At 44.4% G+C, this 16,294-nt stretch overlaps 2 protein-coding genes across 2 annotated transcripts; one reads left to right on the top strand and one right to left on the bottom strand.

The window, feature by feature from the left end:
- Window positions 1–435: 435 nt before the first annotated feature.
- On the bottom strand, window positions 436–1,842 carry LOC111832692 (leukotriene B4 receptor 1-like). The gene has a single exon (XM_023790335.2). The coding sequence runs from the start codon at window positions 1,681–1,683 to the stop codon at window positions 736–738; it is 948 nt and encodes a 315-aa protein (XP_023646103.1). The 5' UTR covers window positions 1,684–1,842; the 3' UTR covers window positions 436–735.
- Window positions 1,843–3,430: 1,588 nt separating this feature from the next.
- Window positions 3,431–14,300, top strand: amfrb (autocrine motility factor receptor b). The gene is made up of 13 exons (XM_023790334.2): window positions 3,431–4,686; window positions 4,802–4,894; window positions 5,509–5,673; window positions 8,012–8,194; window positions 8,382–8,422; window positions 8,938–9,070; window positions 9,169–9,302; window positions 9,401–9,511; window positions 9,668–9,858; window positions 9,959–10,062; window positions 10,157–10,291; window positions 10,428–10,636; window positions 11,647–14,300. The coding sequence occupies exons 1-13, from the start codon at window positions 4,435–4,437 to the stop codon at window positions 11,804–11,806; spliced, it is 1,911 nt and encodes a 636-aa protein (XP_023646102.1). The 5' UTR covers window positions 3,431–4,434; the 3' UTR covers window positions 11,807–14,300.
- The last annotated feature ends 1,994 nt before the right edge of the window (window positions 14,301–16,294 follow it).

Here is a 16,294-nt window from a genome sequence, read left to right as displayed (position 1 = left end):
AGCCGGACAATTACAACCTCCCAAATCATCACAGTGAGAGGGAGACATTCAACATATTTCTATATGTTCTATATATATATAGTTCTATGCTACAGGGGCGACGTGGCCATTTGCGGGGCCACCTGTCAGTTCATCTTAATACAGCCAGATAACTTGTCACATTTAAGGTAGTTTGGCAATATGTAAGTGAAAGAAGATAAAGTCCATTTAAACTGGGGTCTTAAATCCAACAAGTTATCTGACTAAGCAAGAGATCCTGCTTTCTGAAACAGGGCCCTGAAGTCTAGCAGTATTGTTGTATTGTTGTCCATTTGCTGTGTGTGTATTGTTACCACTACTCAGTAATATTCCCTCAATTTACCATCTTTTTGTCTGCCTTCTGATCCTTTCACCCATTGACACCATTCTGTTCCAGCCCATTCCTGGATCAGACTCTGTTTTTTTTTTTTTTTTTAAATACATTTTCGGGTAACTGTACAAAATCTAACACAACAAAACTTGAAATTATAAACACCATATATATAGTAGGAATTCAAAGTTATATGTTAATTCCTATCTATTTTTATATGCTGATTATTTTGCAAATATTATGGCATTTAATGGGACTGATTTGTTTTTAAAATGGTCTGCAGTTTTCCTTGTGTTAGCATGAAGAACAGTGGATGAAATGGATAAATGAAACAACAGAGCAAAACCCATGACTTACATTCTTGTTTGTTCATTATGGAGAATATTCTATATTATAGCCAAGTTGGTGCTGTCTGGTGATTTTGTATGGGTTGTCGCCATATCCTTAAACAACTTCACCAAATTTGACTTCATCAGGCTACCTTGGAATCTTCGAGCAACAAAAGTATAGAGAACAGGGTTCAGTGAGCTGTTGATGAATACAAGGGCCCCAGAGATTAACGAAAACACATGGTAGAAGCTCTCATCAGGTTCCTTCACATCTAGGTTATTGAACAAATGGATGGTGTTGGTTAAGTGGTATGGGAACCAGCATATGGCAAAGGCAACGACAATACAGATGATCACAGTGGAAGACTTGCATTTCTGCTGCAGGTTCATCTGACGGAGATGACTGGCTACTTGGCAATAACAGATTCCAAGGACTAAGAAAGGGATGACAAAGTTTATCACAGTCTCCAGTAGAAAACATACCACCTCTTGGCTCAGGGAGCTGTATGTCTGGAAAAGACACTGTGGTATTCCGTCCATCATATCCACATGGTATGTTGTAATTGAAGGGATTGCAAATAGGAAGCCTAGGACCCAGATGCCAGCAAGCAACTTCACCAATATCGCTGTCCTCTTCTGACTCATCAGGCTGAATGGATAGCGAATGGCCACATAGCGCTCCACGCTCATGGTGGTGATGAGGAAGACGCTGGTGTACATACAGGAGCAGACCACATAGACCACAGCTTTGCAGGCTACTGGGCCGAAGATCCAGGATTGAGCCAGGGAGTAGATCCAGAAGGGCAGCGTGATCACAACCAGCAGGTCCGCGACAGCCAGATGGAAGATGAGGACCACAGTGAAAGAGCGCAACTTCACATGCTGCATGATGGTCCAGATCACCAGCAGGTTTCCTGGAGCCCCCAACAGAAATGCCAGGCCCAGGATTCCACTGGCAGCCATGCCTGATATATTCCACTCAGAAGCTGTGCTGCTGTTGCTCATGATGCTCCCAGGTTCTGGTTGTTGGTTCAACCACTGCCAAGAAGTATGCTTAAAGTTTCTTCCTCATGCAAGTAATGTTAAGGCTCACTTTTACTTCTCCATTCTTCTATGACGAAACTTATTAAACTATAACAGTGACTCTGGAGTCCTTATTGCAAAACAAACAAAATCCTGCAATACAGTATGTGACTTAAGAGGATGTGGACTGAGACGCATATCCCACAAAGCCCATGTGGTGGTCCAGGTCACCTCCCACCGACTGAAACTGCTGATGTCAACATAAATGCACAAATGATGGGATAAAAAATAAAGATTGTTCATTGTTTAATATAATAAATACTATGATCCATTTTCCAAACTGCTTATCCTTCTGGGTCGCGGGGGGGTCAGGAGCCTATCCTGGAAGCTACAGGCACGAGGCGGGGAACAACCCAGGATGGGGGGCCAGCCCATCACAGGGCACACTCACACACCATTCACTCACACATGCACACCTAAGGGCAATTTAGTAACTCCAATTAGCTTCAGCATGTCTTTGGACTGTGGGGGGGAAACCGGAGTACCCGGAGGAAACCCCACGACAACATGGGGAGAACATGCAAACTCCACACACATGTAACCCAGGCGGAGACTCGAACCCAGGTCCCAGAGGTGTGAGGTTGCACCACCGTGCCATAAATAATATAATAAGTAACATTGCTATATAATAAATATAACTGGCTGTCTTACGAAGCTGGGGGGTCCCATGATGGCTTCTGGCAACCAGTATGGGGCTGATAGCAAATCCAGCCCTAATCTGTAATCCTGATGGTATATTACAGAAACAGGGTAGTTTATTGAGGTTCTCAGTCTGATAACTAAAATTGAATAATTGAATTTGAAACCCTATGAATTCTCACCTGAAAAAAGTTAACTGCTCTTCATATTGACCATGGATGAGATGAACTTGGGACATTTCATGTAGCAGAAAAATAACTCTGTGTTTGCCATAACATTCCTGATAAAAATGTAAAAACTGGACGAGAGTGAGAATGTAAAAGAGTAAAAGCAGTCGAGAACAGGTTCTTCTGTAAGAAAAATTAATGGAAGATGAACCCAAATTCTTCCTGATGGAGTTAAAGGTCATGCATGATTTTCTGTTCGGCATTGACTGTAAAGTTGGATTAGTTGCATAATGTGAAATAAAGTTTCACAACATTTGCATCACGTGAATAAGGTTCCTTTAAACAGAGATTTATTTAATCCCGGGACATCTCCTTCCAAACAAGGATGCATCCATATCAGATAGAATAGTACTAGGGATGTATAATAATTTACAGGACACATTAATGCAGAAAAGAGGAAAAAAAACATATTTTAAGCATAGTCACTGGGGTGGTTTGAGTGGCTCCATTTAGAGATATAGGAATAGGTAGAACATAAATGTACTGGTAGGGAATTTTGAAGCTATCTTAAATGTATGCTTTTGTACGATTGAGATATATTCTGTGTATACAATACACTAGAATGAAAATATTTTACTTCACTGTACAGTGCACACAGTACATCTTTTTTAGGCTTAATCTTTTAAATATAACCATCCAAACAAAATGTACAACAAAACAAGGATAGATCCTGTGGTTGACAACGACTGTCTGGTTTTGTTTTTAATTTAAGATAAAGTTTGACCTCCTAACAGAAGGTGGCAGTAACGCTTGTTTGTTGAAGGGTTCAAAGCAAAACCAGAGTAAGAAAAACTGAGGAAAAAAGACGGCCTAGAACTAAACATAACGTCTTGTTTCTACGTTGTATTTCAAGTTATTATTTCATGAATGCATTGAGATCTCACTCAGTTACAAAACCACATACGATCTGCGGATGCCAGTATAAGAAGTCTGTAAGGAAACAAAATTTAATTGATGAACGTATTTTAAGAACTAGACGGCGAAAAAAACAAACAGATTCTCAAAGCTTGCGTTGCCTCAGACCCATTTTGCCATCACATCCGGGGAAAAGACGCGTAACGTCAGCACGACCGGAAGAAGAGGAAGACGGTAGAAACACCGAAAAACGGAGCGTGTACGCGGAGTCGCTCCTAAAAATAAAGCGCTCGGAGAGGGTTCTGGCCAGCGGGCGACGCTCGTATACAAAATAGCAGCAGCCAGCTAGTGGATATCCGATACAGATAACAACAGCAAATGTCGGCGTGTTTGTTTTATGCGTTGGTTAAGTTGTGCGTCTTGGCTTTAATCGGATCGCAAACTAGCCGATCTAATTTAATTGCGGTGTGGACGCGCCGCTAAAGCAGTCAGTTACTGCTGAAATATGGTAGCAAGGTTTTGACAGCTGGAAAAGATATTTAGACCTAGGGGAAGCCTTGCGGTCGAGGGGAGGGGGGCGCTGGACGAAGTTTCCAGGCTGTAAACTCAGTGCCTTAAGAGACTTCGAGGTGTCGCGGAGCGACTTACGGTAATTTCGCTTGAATGTCAGCGAAGACATATGTATGAGGCCGACCATTGAGATCAAATTATTTTATGAAGTAAATGACAAAACGTAGTTGATAGTGGCGATCGGAAAATAGTTTTTTTAGAGAGTGGGCCAACCTCGACGGGGGTTGCTGTTGAGCTCTGACCCTAATCTCTGAAATTAATTATCCGCAGTAAACAGACATCTAGATATCTGCTTGTATTGGGATTTAATTTTAGTATTTCGTAAGGGGGAGTTTGGAACAATTTAAGTCACTTCGTCAGCCTGTTGATATTACGCGCTGCGATGCCCCTGCTGTTCTTGGAGAGGTTCCCGTGGCCCAGTTTGAGGACCTATACGGGCATAAGCACCGTTTTGTTGGCTGGGAGTATCCTCAGCGTGTATAGGACCGTGACCGAGCCGGGTTTCGACACTTCCGAGGCCAGCGACCCTAACTTTATCCCAGATGAGGAGCGCGATCGCCGCCTCCATGACCCTGAGACCGGGGTTGCTTCAAAGGTGTTTTGGCACCTCGTTTACGACAGCTGCTTCATTTGGGTGAGAAACCGCCGAATGTCCAGCTGTGTTTGAAGTTTTCCTGCTGCCCGGCATAAGGGAAATGCTTCCTCTTGTCCGTGTCAAAGAAAGTGGGATTTATGTCTCCTCCACGCAGGTGCTGGTAAACACAGCTTGTTGCCTCCTGATGCTGATCGCAAAGATGATCCAGTGCTTGGTGTTTGGGCCCCTGAGAGTTAGTGAAAAACAGGTAAGGGTGAGAGGAACTGTTTAACTCCAAAATTAACGGAAGTACCCAGTCACTAAGTATAACAAGATCTGAAACTTAAGCCAGAAGAATGGATTACTATTCAAGAGTTAAGAGTTTTTGTTTAAATTTTAAATCTTGAATTTTTGTTGTGTTGCAATGCAGTTACTGCAGATCAATCCATCATTGCATCATGATATTTCAGTTTTCACCCAGTCTATGACAGATTTTTGTTTAACTTTCCGATAAGGTTTTCAGCCTCATCAAAGGGTGGTCAGGGTTGCTGAAGGGTTTCAGATGGGTAGTTGCCTTCGGAAGGGCAAGACATGTAACAGACTCTTCAGAACTCAAATCCCGCGATGGATTCCTAATTGGGTCTTTCACATCGACATCGTCTCATCTTTAACTTCTCCTCAGTTATTCTCTTTGCAGTGCTCCTCAGAGATATTGCTGATTTTAATGCCTAGTAATATAATGTGTAGTTCAGATGCACTCCTTTGCTTTATCCTGATTAATATACAGTAGATAGTGTTTTCTTCAGTTTTTTTAAGAAAGAGGGGGGGCAGACTCTTTGAAGGAAGTCGTATTTGCTCATGATTGCTCTTTCCCTTGGTCAGCACCTGAAGGACAAATTCTGGAACTTCATCTTCTACAAGTTCATCTTTATTTTCGGCGTTCTGAACGTGCAGACTGTGAACGAGGTGGTCGTTTGGTTCCTGTGGTTTGCCGCTTTGGTCTTCCTGCACCTCATGGTCCAGCTTTGCAAAGACCGCTTTGAATATGTAAGTGCAGCATATAGGATGCGCCAGTGAGGAACTGGACTGTGACTAAAGACCCAGTTTTGGTCACTTCAGTACAGAAATTTTCCAGTGGTACGATTTAAGAAGTTATCTGAAAAGCGCAGGCAGAATTTTTACATTTTATTTAACAGTTGTTTTTATCCAAAGTGACATGTTTTTTGAGAAAGCATATGATCAGATATTTGCAGGTTCATATCAAATAACATATGTAATGGCAACTTGCATTTTCCTTACTGATTGTCTCTATCATACAAAACTTTTCTCAGTATGTTATTGGAAAGTAACCTAGTGACTGTTAGCTGGAGGGTGTGTTTGATATGCATGCTTCAAATGGCCTTTGACATTATCAACTTTGTCCTGGTCAACTGTCATGAAGTAGAATTACAACCCCATTTCCACATAAGTTGGGACATGGTGTAAAATGTAAATAAAAACAGAATGGAATGATATAAAAATTATATAATCCCATACTGACGTTATGAAAATAGAACAAAAACAACATATCAAATGTTGAAATGGAGAAATTTGGTTTTATTACATATATGCTCAATTTGAATTTGATCCCAGCAACACATTTCAAAAAAGTTGGGACAGGGGCCTGTTTATCACTGTGTTGCATCACCTCTTCATTTAACAAGACTCTGCAAACGTTTGGGAACTGAGGGGACCAGTTGCTGGAGTTTTGAAAGTGAAATGTTGCCCCATTCTTGCCTGATATAGGATTTCAACTGCTCAACAGTTCAGGGTCTCCTTTGTATTTTTCGTTTCATAATGTGCCAAATGTCTTCAATGGGTGACAGGTCTGGACTACAGGCAGGCCAGTCTAGCACCCGGAATCTTCTGCTATGGAGCCGTGCTGTTGTAATACATGCAGAATGTGGTTTGGCATTGTCTTGTTGAAATATACAAGGCCTCTTCTGAAAAAGACGTTGTCCGTATGGCAGCATATATTGCTCCGGAACCTGTATATATCGTTCAGCATTGATGGTGCCTTTTCAGATGTGCGATATCCGTGCCATGGGCACTAATGCACCCCCATACCATCCTGGATGCTGGCTTTTAAACTGTCCATTGATAACAAGCTGGATGGATGTTACCTCTCCTCTTAAGCCCCAGGGCATCCAGCGTCCATGATTTCCAAAAAGAAATTTTGATTTCTCAGCTGGTTCTCCATTTTGCCTCAGTCCATCTTTAAATGAGCTCGGGCCTAGAGAAGTAGCCGGTGTTTCTGGATCATGTTTAGATATGGTTTCTTCTTTGCACGTTTGGAGTTTTTTCCTGCATTTATGGATGCAGTGCTGAACTATGTTCAGACATTGATTCTCAGAAATGTTCCTGAGCCCAGGCAGTGATTTCCTCTATAGAATCCTGTCTATTCTTTAATGCAGTGCCACTCACAACCCGAAGATCACTGCTTTCCAATATTGTTTTTTGGTCTTGTTACTGGATTTTCGGAATGTTTTAATGACATTATGTACCGTAGATGGTGAAATCCCCAAATTCTTTGCATTTCTTTTCGTTGATGAACATTATTCTTCAATTGTTGCACTATATGCCCAAGCACTCTTTCATAAAGTGCTGAACGTCTCCCCATCTTCACTGCACAGAGACTCTGCCTCTCTGGGAGGCTCTTTTTATACCCAGTTTTCTTACTGACCAATTAACCTAATTAGTTATGAGATATTCAACCAGGTGTTTTGTTTTAGCATCACACAACTTTTCCAGTCTGGTGTTGCCCCCCTGTCCCAGCTTTTTTGAACTGTGTTGCTGGCATCAAATTCAAATTGAGCATATATTTGTCATAAAACAGTAACATTTCTCAGTTTCAACATTTGAAATGTTGTCTCTGTTCTATTTTCAATTAAATATGTATGTATATGATTTGCAAATCATCACATTCTGTTTTTATTTCCATTTTACACAGCTTTTTTGTGGGGTTGTAGTGCAACAGGTCCCGCATGCTGTCCAGTGTGGGCGACCTTTAAAGCCCTTCCTCAAGCCCCCTGTCCTATCTTTTGCCGAGTGCTAATTATAGACACGTGAACATGCTGAATTCAGCCTTTCTGCTCTGCAGGTGGGCTTCTCCTGTGATGTTAAAGCGGTGGACTCCCCACTCCTGTCGTTTGATTGCTGCTGTCTGTTTATCGTAGTTCGTTTGTAGCGTGTTAAGGGTGTTAATGTGGGAATGTGCATTTCTGTGCAGAAACGGGTGTTTGTCATGGGCCTGCTGAGGTCCAGATTGCTTTGCTCTGTCTATTATCTGCCATGAAACGACTTGTGACGCCTCCTGCCGTCTGTTTCTTTCGTCTGTAATGCACAGCTGTCCTTCTCCCCCACCACTCCCATGCACAGCCACGCACGCGTGCTCTCCCTGCTGGTAGTCATGCTGCTGTGTGGTTGCGGACTGGCCTTGCTGTGCGTGCTGGTGCAGCCCCTGCTGGTGCAGAACGGGCTGGCGCAGCCCTCGCAGGGAATGCACACCATGTCCTTCATGGCTGCTGAGGTAGGAGTTTGCCCTCCTGTGGTCCCCCCCTTTTTAAACAGTATTGAGTTTGGTCAGATTGAAGCTTTGGTTTATTCAGGCCGGAATGGGTGTTTTGTGGACTCGTGTAGCTTTGTGGATTACAGTGTGTATTAGTGTGATCTGCACATTCAGCTTCTTTCCTGGTTGTTTCTGTCTTTCTCCCCAGTGCTTGCTGGTCATCGTGCGCACCGCCCATGTTATTATGAGGTATGCACCCTAGGAAATCCTCAGGCCTTTTACAACATGAGTACAGTTTACAACTGCTAGATGCTAGAGCCCACAATGTACTGCGCAGGGTCCGGAATGCATTCATCAATTCCAATCCAAATCAGGAAATGTAACTGGAGTTGGGATTGGAAACCAAAAAGTATGGGGAGCAGAACTGGAATTGAATTAGAATTTCAGGGAGATTTAAATTCCAGCTCCAGTTCTATTTCCTGATTTGAATGGGAATTGATGAATTCATTCCGGAATGCATACTGGTACTGGGGCATTTCTCTCTACCCCCTGGAAGTCCGCCTTGTGGATTGTGGCTAATAGGATTACTGTAATGTAGCCTTAAATTAACATGGTCATTTATAGAAGGAGCAGAACAAAACACTATTGTTATATTGAAAAGGTATTTGTGCTGACTAAATCTATCTAAATTTGTTTTGCAAGGTTGAAAAAATGATGGAAACAGAGTGTTTTTTGCTTGAAGTGAGTCCCAGACTGTTCCTTAGGTACTCCTTCCACCTGTGGGACCTGAACCATGAGGGAACGTGGGAGGCCAAAGGAACCTATGTGTACTACACAGACTTCATCATGGAGCTGACGCTCCTGTCCCTGGACTTGATGCACCATATCCACATGCTGGTCAGTACCCCCCCCCATGTTCTCATGCTGGGAGAAGGCTGCTCAAACTGGCACGCCTGGCGTTCTCACCACATCTGCCCTGTTCACCGCTCCCTCAGCTCTTTGGCAACATCTGGCTCTCCATGGCCAGCCTGGTGATCTTCATGCAGCTCCGCTACCTCTTCCATGAAGTCCAGCGGCGTATCCGGCGCCACAAGAACTACCTGCGTGTTATTGACAACATGGAGTCCAGGTGGGAGGGGTCCCTTCTGGTCCATCTCTGCGAGGCCTGTTTTCTTTCCGCTGTGCTTGACCATCAGGTCCGCTGACTGCTTCTGCTGCGTCTGGCAGGTTTGCAGTGGCCACACCTGAAGAACTAGCTACCAACAATGATGACTGCGCCATTTGCTGGGACTCCATGCAAACGGCTCGCAAACTGCCGTGTGGTCACCTCTTTCACAAGTCAGTGCCTAATTCCGCCAACTCACTCCTTATGTTTCTCACTGTGTTGACGCTATCATGTCATTATTTTCCAATCCCTGACTGAACAGCAGAGAAATTCCAGATTAGATGGACTAGCGTAAGTTTTGACATCTGTGTCTGTGTGTCCTTGCTCAGCTCCTGCCTGCGCTCCTGGCTGGAACAGGACATCTCATGTCCCACCTGCCGCATGTCCCTGAACATCAGTGAGGGCAGCAGAGCTCGCGATGACCAGCAGAGGGAAGCCCTGGATGACAACATAGGTCCTGCCCCTGGACCAGAGGCACGTCCTCATCTCAACCATCACAACCATTTCTTCCACTTTGATGGTAATAGCCCCGTCCTCAGCTTTTGGATAAACTGTCGAAATTTGGTCAGTGCTTCAGATTAACAATGGTATTGAAGCACGTCATACATGACTTTCTATAGGTTCACGCATCGCTAGTTGGCTGCCCAGTTTTTCTGTGGAGGTCATGCACACCACCAACCTCATGGGGATGGTGCAGGCCAACAACTCCCAGCTAAATGCCATGGTGAGCAGCCATCAGCAGGCTATTCTCGCTCCAGCTCTTGTCCTGTTTGGCCTACCTCCAGTGGCCTAACATGAGGTGTCTTGTACCTGCACAGGCCCATCAGATCCAGGAGATGTTCCCTCAGGTTCCGTACCACCTGGTGCTGCAGGATCTGCAGGTGACGCGCTCTGTGGAGATCACGACTGATAACATCCTGGAGGGACGCATCCAGGTGCCGTTCCCAACACAGGTGAGCCCAGCACTGTTCATGTCCTGCCAGCCTTTGGTCTAAGTCCAGTCCTGCTTGAAAGCCTGAAGCAAGTAGTCGGCCCCATTTTTTTCACATTGCAGTGGTAAGTGGAAACTCTCTCATGTGCTCCAAACAGGCTAGTGAGCGCACACCCCTTCAGGCTGGTCCTGGACCATTCCCCTCGTCTACCCTGGAGGAGCAGGCCGGAGCCACCGGGGGCGAGGAGGCTGCGCCCGGCGAAGCAGAGGACCCGGAGGTCCAGGGTAGTCGCTTCTCCAAGTCGGCAGAAGAGAGACAGAGGATGCTGCTGCAGAGGAAGGAGGCCCTTGTGCAGCAGGCACGCAGGTAGGGGCCACAGCGGCCTTCCCAGTACAGTCTCCTTCCCAGTACAGTCTCCTTCCCAGTACAGTCTCCTTCCCAGTAAGGTTGGGATGCCGTGTAAAATGTAAATAAAAACCGAATGCAATGATGTACAAATCATATAAACCCATGTTTCAGTAAAAATGGAACAAAGACAGCATATCAAATGTTGAAACTGTGAAAGTCTGTGACTGTGACTCTTTATGCTCAACTGGTTGGTTGAAACAAAATGTTGGTCTGGACTTTTACTCTCTGGACCTGAATTACCCAGCTCTGTCTGTGACTGTTTGTCACTGTATTTTACTATATTGCAGTGCTTCAGGTGGTGAAATTAGTTTGCCGTATTTCCAGTTTTAGCTGGCACAAGTGTTCAGTAGAATTTACAGTGTACAGCACTGCTTGGTCTCTTGTGTGTCAGACTTTAAGCTGAAAAGTACCACCACACCATTGATGTCTGTTTACCTTCTTTGTCCCTAACATCTCCTTTTTGAAGAGCTGTTGTGGCTGCTGCGTTTCTTCTAAGGAAGCACTCATCCCTCCATATTGCTGAAACAATAGCGTGTGGCCTGCTCTGCTAATTCAGTCCACCCTGCTGTATGGTTGTCGGGTGTATTTTGTCCACCTTTAAAATACTCTCCTATGATTTGTTGGAATTGCGTTCATTTCTGCGATGTAATAGGCTGTTGCGCACGATCAAACATTGTTCCTTATTGATCATTTGTTGAAGTTTCTCCTTTTCTTATTGTCAAAATATTATATACGACGATGTCCGTATCGTTTATATCGTCCAGTCCTACTGTATGCATATGCAGCATAGCTCACTCCCTGGTGCGCCACAAGCAGTTATGGCTCTATCCTGCAGTAGCGCTCGCTCCCTAGTACGCCCCCTGCAGGGACAGCTCTGTACTGCAATAGTCACTGCACCTTAACATGCTGCTGGATAGGTTAGTCCTGTGAAATTTTTAAATGTTGCAGAATTGCGTGTTTCCTCCTAGACGTTATCTCAGCAAGACCCCTGAGGAAGACTACGATGAAGACAGCCTTCCCTCCTTGGAGGAAGATGACGGCCCCAGCCCGGACGCCATGACACAGCGGCGAAGGATGCTGGCTGCAGCAGCTGAGCGTCGGATGCAGCAGCAGCAGGAGCAGCAGTGAGCAGCAGTGAGCAGCAGTGAGCAGCAGTGAGCTGGGTCTCTCCGCAGTCTCCCCCAAATCCAGCAGCTCTCTCCTTTCACCAACCATCCCAGGGCCCCCTGAGCTTCATCCTGGAAGCCTGGAAGGAAGAAAAACTGCTCTTCTGTCTTGACATTGTGATTAATAAAACACAGGCGCAAGACTGCATTACGGGCATAGTGTGGCACTGCTTTGCTGTGCTGTTTTAAGTTGCCTTAGTGAGAAAAGGACCCTCTATAGGGTACCTGACAACGTCTTAGATACTAAAGCTTTAACCATGCTCATTTCACAAGTGTGTCGGGGTTTCGTAATCAACCAAACCTCCTCAACCCACTTCAGTTATGAGCTGTGACGTGATGACACATTTCACCCACACTTTCCTATGGGAAAATTCTGACATGAGGAAGCTTTCTGTGTGTGGTGGAGTCAGACTGTTGTGCACCTACAGTCATTTCTGTTATGCTTTTGTTGTGTCGTGTTAACAGGGCAAGATTCATCTGTGCAAGACATTCATGTTTAATGTTTTTATCATAAGGTGTGAAGGTAATGCCAGACCTGCCTCTCTTTTTTATTTTATTTTATTTAAAATTTTCACTTTTAATTAAGAATACTGGGCTGGTGTTAAGTGCTATGAAAGTGAAATTTAATTTCTCATAAAAAAACCATAGGGGTGAGTCTTATTAAAGTTTTACATCTGTTTTTTATGAGGGTAAGTTACAGTGCAGATCGTTTAACTTCTGTAAAGTGTGCAAAAATTACCCTTAATGTCAATTTAGTATGCAAGAGATTTTTAGGAAATAAACGGTTCCAGTACTGACTGCAGAGAGTGGACTTGGTGTCTGCATAGCGCAGGGGTTTCCGACCTTGTTGACAGTGAGAGCTACTACAAAGAAAATAACCTGTTGAGTTGCTCATTCTTGGCGCCTGGGGTGGGGAGAGGGTCTTCCCCACTGGCCTAGAGGGTACAGTATTGCTCCAGGCTTACAGGAGGGCAGTTTGAGATCAGATTTGTATTGTCTTCTGCTTGTCGTTACTCATGTTTTAGTTCACTGATGGCAGTAGTCTTTGTTTTACATTATTACAGCGTAGCTGCGTGTTGCAGTGCTGTGCATCCAGTGAGGGTGTTGCAGCAGTCTTAAAATCTTTTAAATCTGCCTGGATTAAATTTACGTCATTTCCCCCTCAGGCAAATCAGTTCTGAGATCCGCTTGATTCTGCAAGAATGCAAAGTTGGTGAATTGTGTTCTGTATCAAGCCGGTTACTGATCAGTATCTAAAATGTTCAGTCAGTCAGTCCAGAAACATATATGTCGAGGCTACAGCTGCTGGTTAGTGCTTTTAAGATTTACATTGAAAGTAAAATTTAATTCAGTTCACACTACACGGAGCAGTATTTTCAGTCCTCACTCACTCACTTTTTACTCTTGATTTAATGAATTAGCGGAACTCGAGTATTAGAGAGTACCATAAATGATATGTGAAAGGAAGGACATCCATTAGTATTTCTTGTTAATCCATATCACTTTTATCATATTTGATCATTTTGTCTTGGATAAATCTACCTGCAACAGGTTTTACACAGTATTTTTTAAAAATCTGACCTGTTGTAACAATTGTTTGTTCATTTTATGTAGCGTAAGTTACCTCATGCTGCAAGGTGTTGCGTATGGATACAGTTTTATTGACTAGAAAACGGATGCCGTGTAATAAAATGGAGTTTTCGAGCATGTAGCATATTAGATTCAAATCTTCTGCGTCCTGTGATACTGGGGTTTTTGTGTAAAATTATCTTTTTGATTGTTGAGCCCAGTAAATGTGCTTTCATTATGTTAGGTATGCCTAGTGGAGTCTTTTATGAAGTAACCCTTATGGGTAATAAGTTTAAGGCCCTTTCATTCTTTCTTTCTTTTATAATGCTCAAGGGGCTTTGGAATGTAATTTTGAGGCAGCACTAACACTATCAGGGAATTGACGTTGTTTGGCTCTGCTCTCAGTGCTCCTGGCTCTTAGGACAGTAAACGAAGAGCTGTGATTTACTTTGTCTCCATCTTCTCCAGATCTGACCACTCGTTGTGGACCCAGAAAGGAAAGGCAAACTCTTCTATAGCATATTTACTTTCCAAAGAGCATTTAGTTCAGTAACCTCTGAATTTTAAAACTGCTAGTTCTTTGTAACTTAATCTGTATATATAAAAGCATTACTCATGGCTGTTCTTAAACAGGTCATGATTCCTTTGCATTTAGTTTGCACAATCAGATCTAGGAAAGATTTTTCTAGAAATTGCTACTGATGTTATCATAGTTTGTTGGGCCCATGAAATATACTCAATGATTATTTAGATTTCTTTGTATACAATGGGGATTTATGCCTAAATTAAAGCATGGGTTAGTGAATGACATTTTGTAAATATTTTTTAAATAATTAATGTAAAGTTGACCTGGTAAGAAATAAAAAGCATAACTGCTATTAACAAAACGAAGACTGTTGCCCTCTCAATGTAAAGATTGCTTTTTTTAAACAAAATATATTCCCTTCGGGCAAGTTAATGTCTGTGGCTGTGATCAGAAGGTTGTGGTGTGAGGCCAGTCCTCACTGCAATAGTCAGATCTACGTTGGGCTATTGAGCAAGGGCAGTGCTTGAAGTGGGCCAGTATTCACTGGTATGCAGTACTAGCACCTCTCAATATCTGCTAGTACCTGTGCCTGGCACTAAATGACAAGGGGGGGGGTCCCTGCGCCTGGCATTGAATAACAAGGGGGGGGGGGGTACCTGCACCTGGCACTGAATAAGAAGAGGGGGTACCTGCGCCTGGCACTGAAAAAACAAGGGGGGGGGGTACCTGCGCCTGGCACTGAATAACAAGGGGGGGGGACACCTGTGCCTGGCACTAAATGACAAGGGGGGGGGGGGGTACCTGTGCCTGGCACTGAATAACAAGAGGGGGGGGGGGGTACCTGCGCCTGGCACTGAAAAAACAAGGGGGGGGGGGTACCTGCGCCTGGCACTGAAAAAACAAGGGGGGGGGGTACCTGCACCTGGCACTGAATAACAAGGGGGGGGGGTACCTGCACCTGGCACTGAATAACAAGGGGGGGGACACCTGTGCCTGGCACTAAATGACAAGGGGGGGGGGGGGTCCCTGCGCCTGGCATTGAATAACAAGGGGGGGGGGGGGTGTACCTGTGCCTGGCACTGAAAAAACAAGGGGGGGGGGGGGTACCTGCACCTGGCACTGAAAAAACAAGGGGGGGGGTACCTGTGCCTGGCACTGAATAACAAGGGGGGGGGGGGTACCTGCGCCTGGCACTGAAAAAACAAGGGGGGGGGGTACCTGCACCTGGCACTGAAAAAACAAGGGGGGGGGGGTACCTGCACCTGGCACTGAATAACAAGGGGGGGGTACCTGTGCCTGGCACTGAAAAAACAAGGGGGGTGGGTACCTGCACCTGGCACTGAAAAAACAAGGGGGGGGGTACCTGTGCCTGGCACTGAATAACAAGGGGGGCAGGGAGTGTACCTCCGCCTGGCACTGAAGAAACAAGGGGGGGGGGGGGGTACCTGCACCTGGCACTGAATAACAAGGGGGGGGGGGTACCTGTGCCTGGCACTGAAAAAAACAAGGGGGGGGGGTTCCTGTGCCTGGTACTGAATGACAGGGTGGGGGGGTACCTGCACTTCTTTTCCCCCCACATCAAGCACTGAGCAAGGCCCTTAGCCAGGGACACCTGCTAAATGGCCTAACCCTGCACTCAGACCTCAAGCTTTGCTGTGTGTGTTTCTCAAAGGACAGCAAGACTGGTTATGTGAAAAACTTTCCAATGTACTTGTTCAAGCGAAAATGAAAGATAATTTCATAATATTTTACTGGTCACAGTGACTGTTCTGCACCATTTCAATTTTGGTGGGGGGGGGGGGGGGGGGGCAGACTGGGGCCAGATATTCTGTTAGGGGGGCCAGATGCATTTGTCCTCCAAGTATTACACTAGACTGCCAGCATTAAGAAGCAAAAGACAATTTTGAAAACCAATAAATTATTTGTGCAATGCTTTCAGTCACATTTTACAGTTTTTACAAATATGAAACTCAGTCTGATTTCTTTAGACTATCTTGTTTCCACAAACACTTTCCATTATTTTCCTTTTATTGTTTTCCGTCAACTTTGCTTTTCACCAACTGAAGCGACTCGATAGTTAAAAGTGCATCAAAAAAGTGTGCTTACGTTTGTGTGTCGCCTGTTCCCAGAGGACAAATTTTAGCCCAAACATAAGAATGCAATTAATATTTATAATAGTAATAAGAACAATACATTTATTTCAAACCAAGTAGCATACCGCCCCTGACTGGTAAGTTTTTTTCCCCAAATAAATTAACGCCAGAGGGCAGTAAAATTGAGAACCTAGAAGTACTCTACGGAAGTCGCCGTTATTTCCCACAGTAGTAAAATCCATTATTTTTTTTCTTGGTGTTT

Source organism: Paramormyrops kingsleyae, chromosome 11 (assembly GCF_048594095.1).
Source record: "Paramormyrops kingsleyae isolate MSU_618 chromosome 11, PKINGS_0.4, whole genome shotgun sequence".
In the NCBI taxonomy this organism is placed as follows: domain Eukaryota; kingdom Metazoa; phylum Chordata; class Actinopteri; order Osteoglossiformes; family Mormyridae; genus Paramormyrops; species Paramormyrops kingsleyae.
The sequence above is the reverse complement of the archived record's forward strand: the minus strand, read 5'-3'. Positions and strand labels throughout refer to the sequence as shown.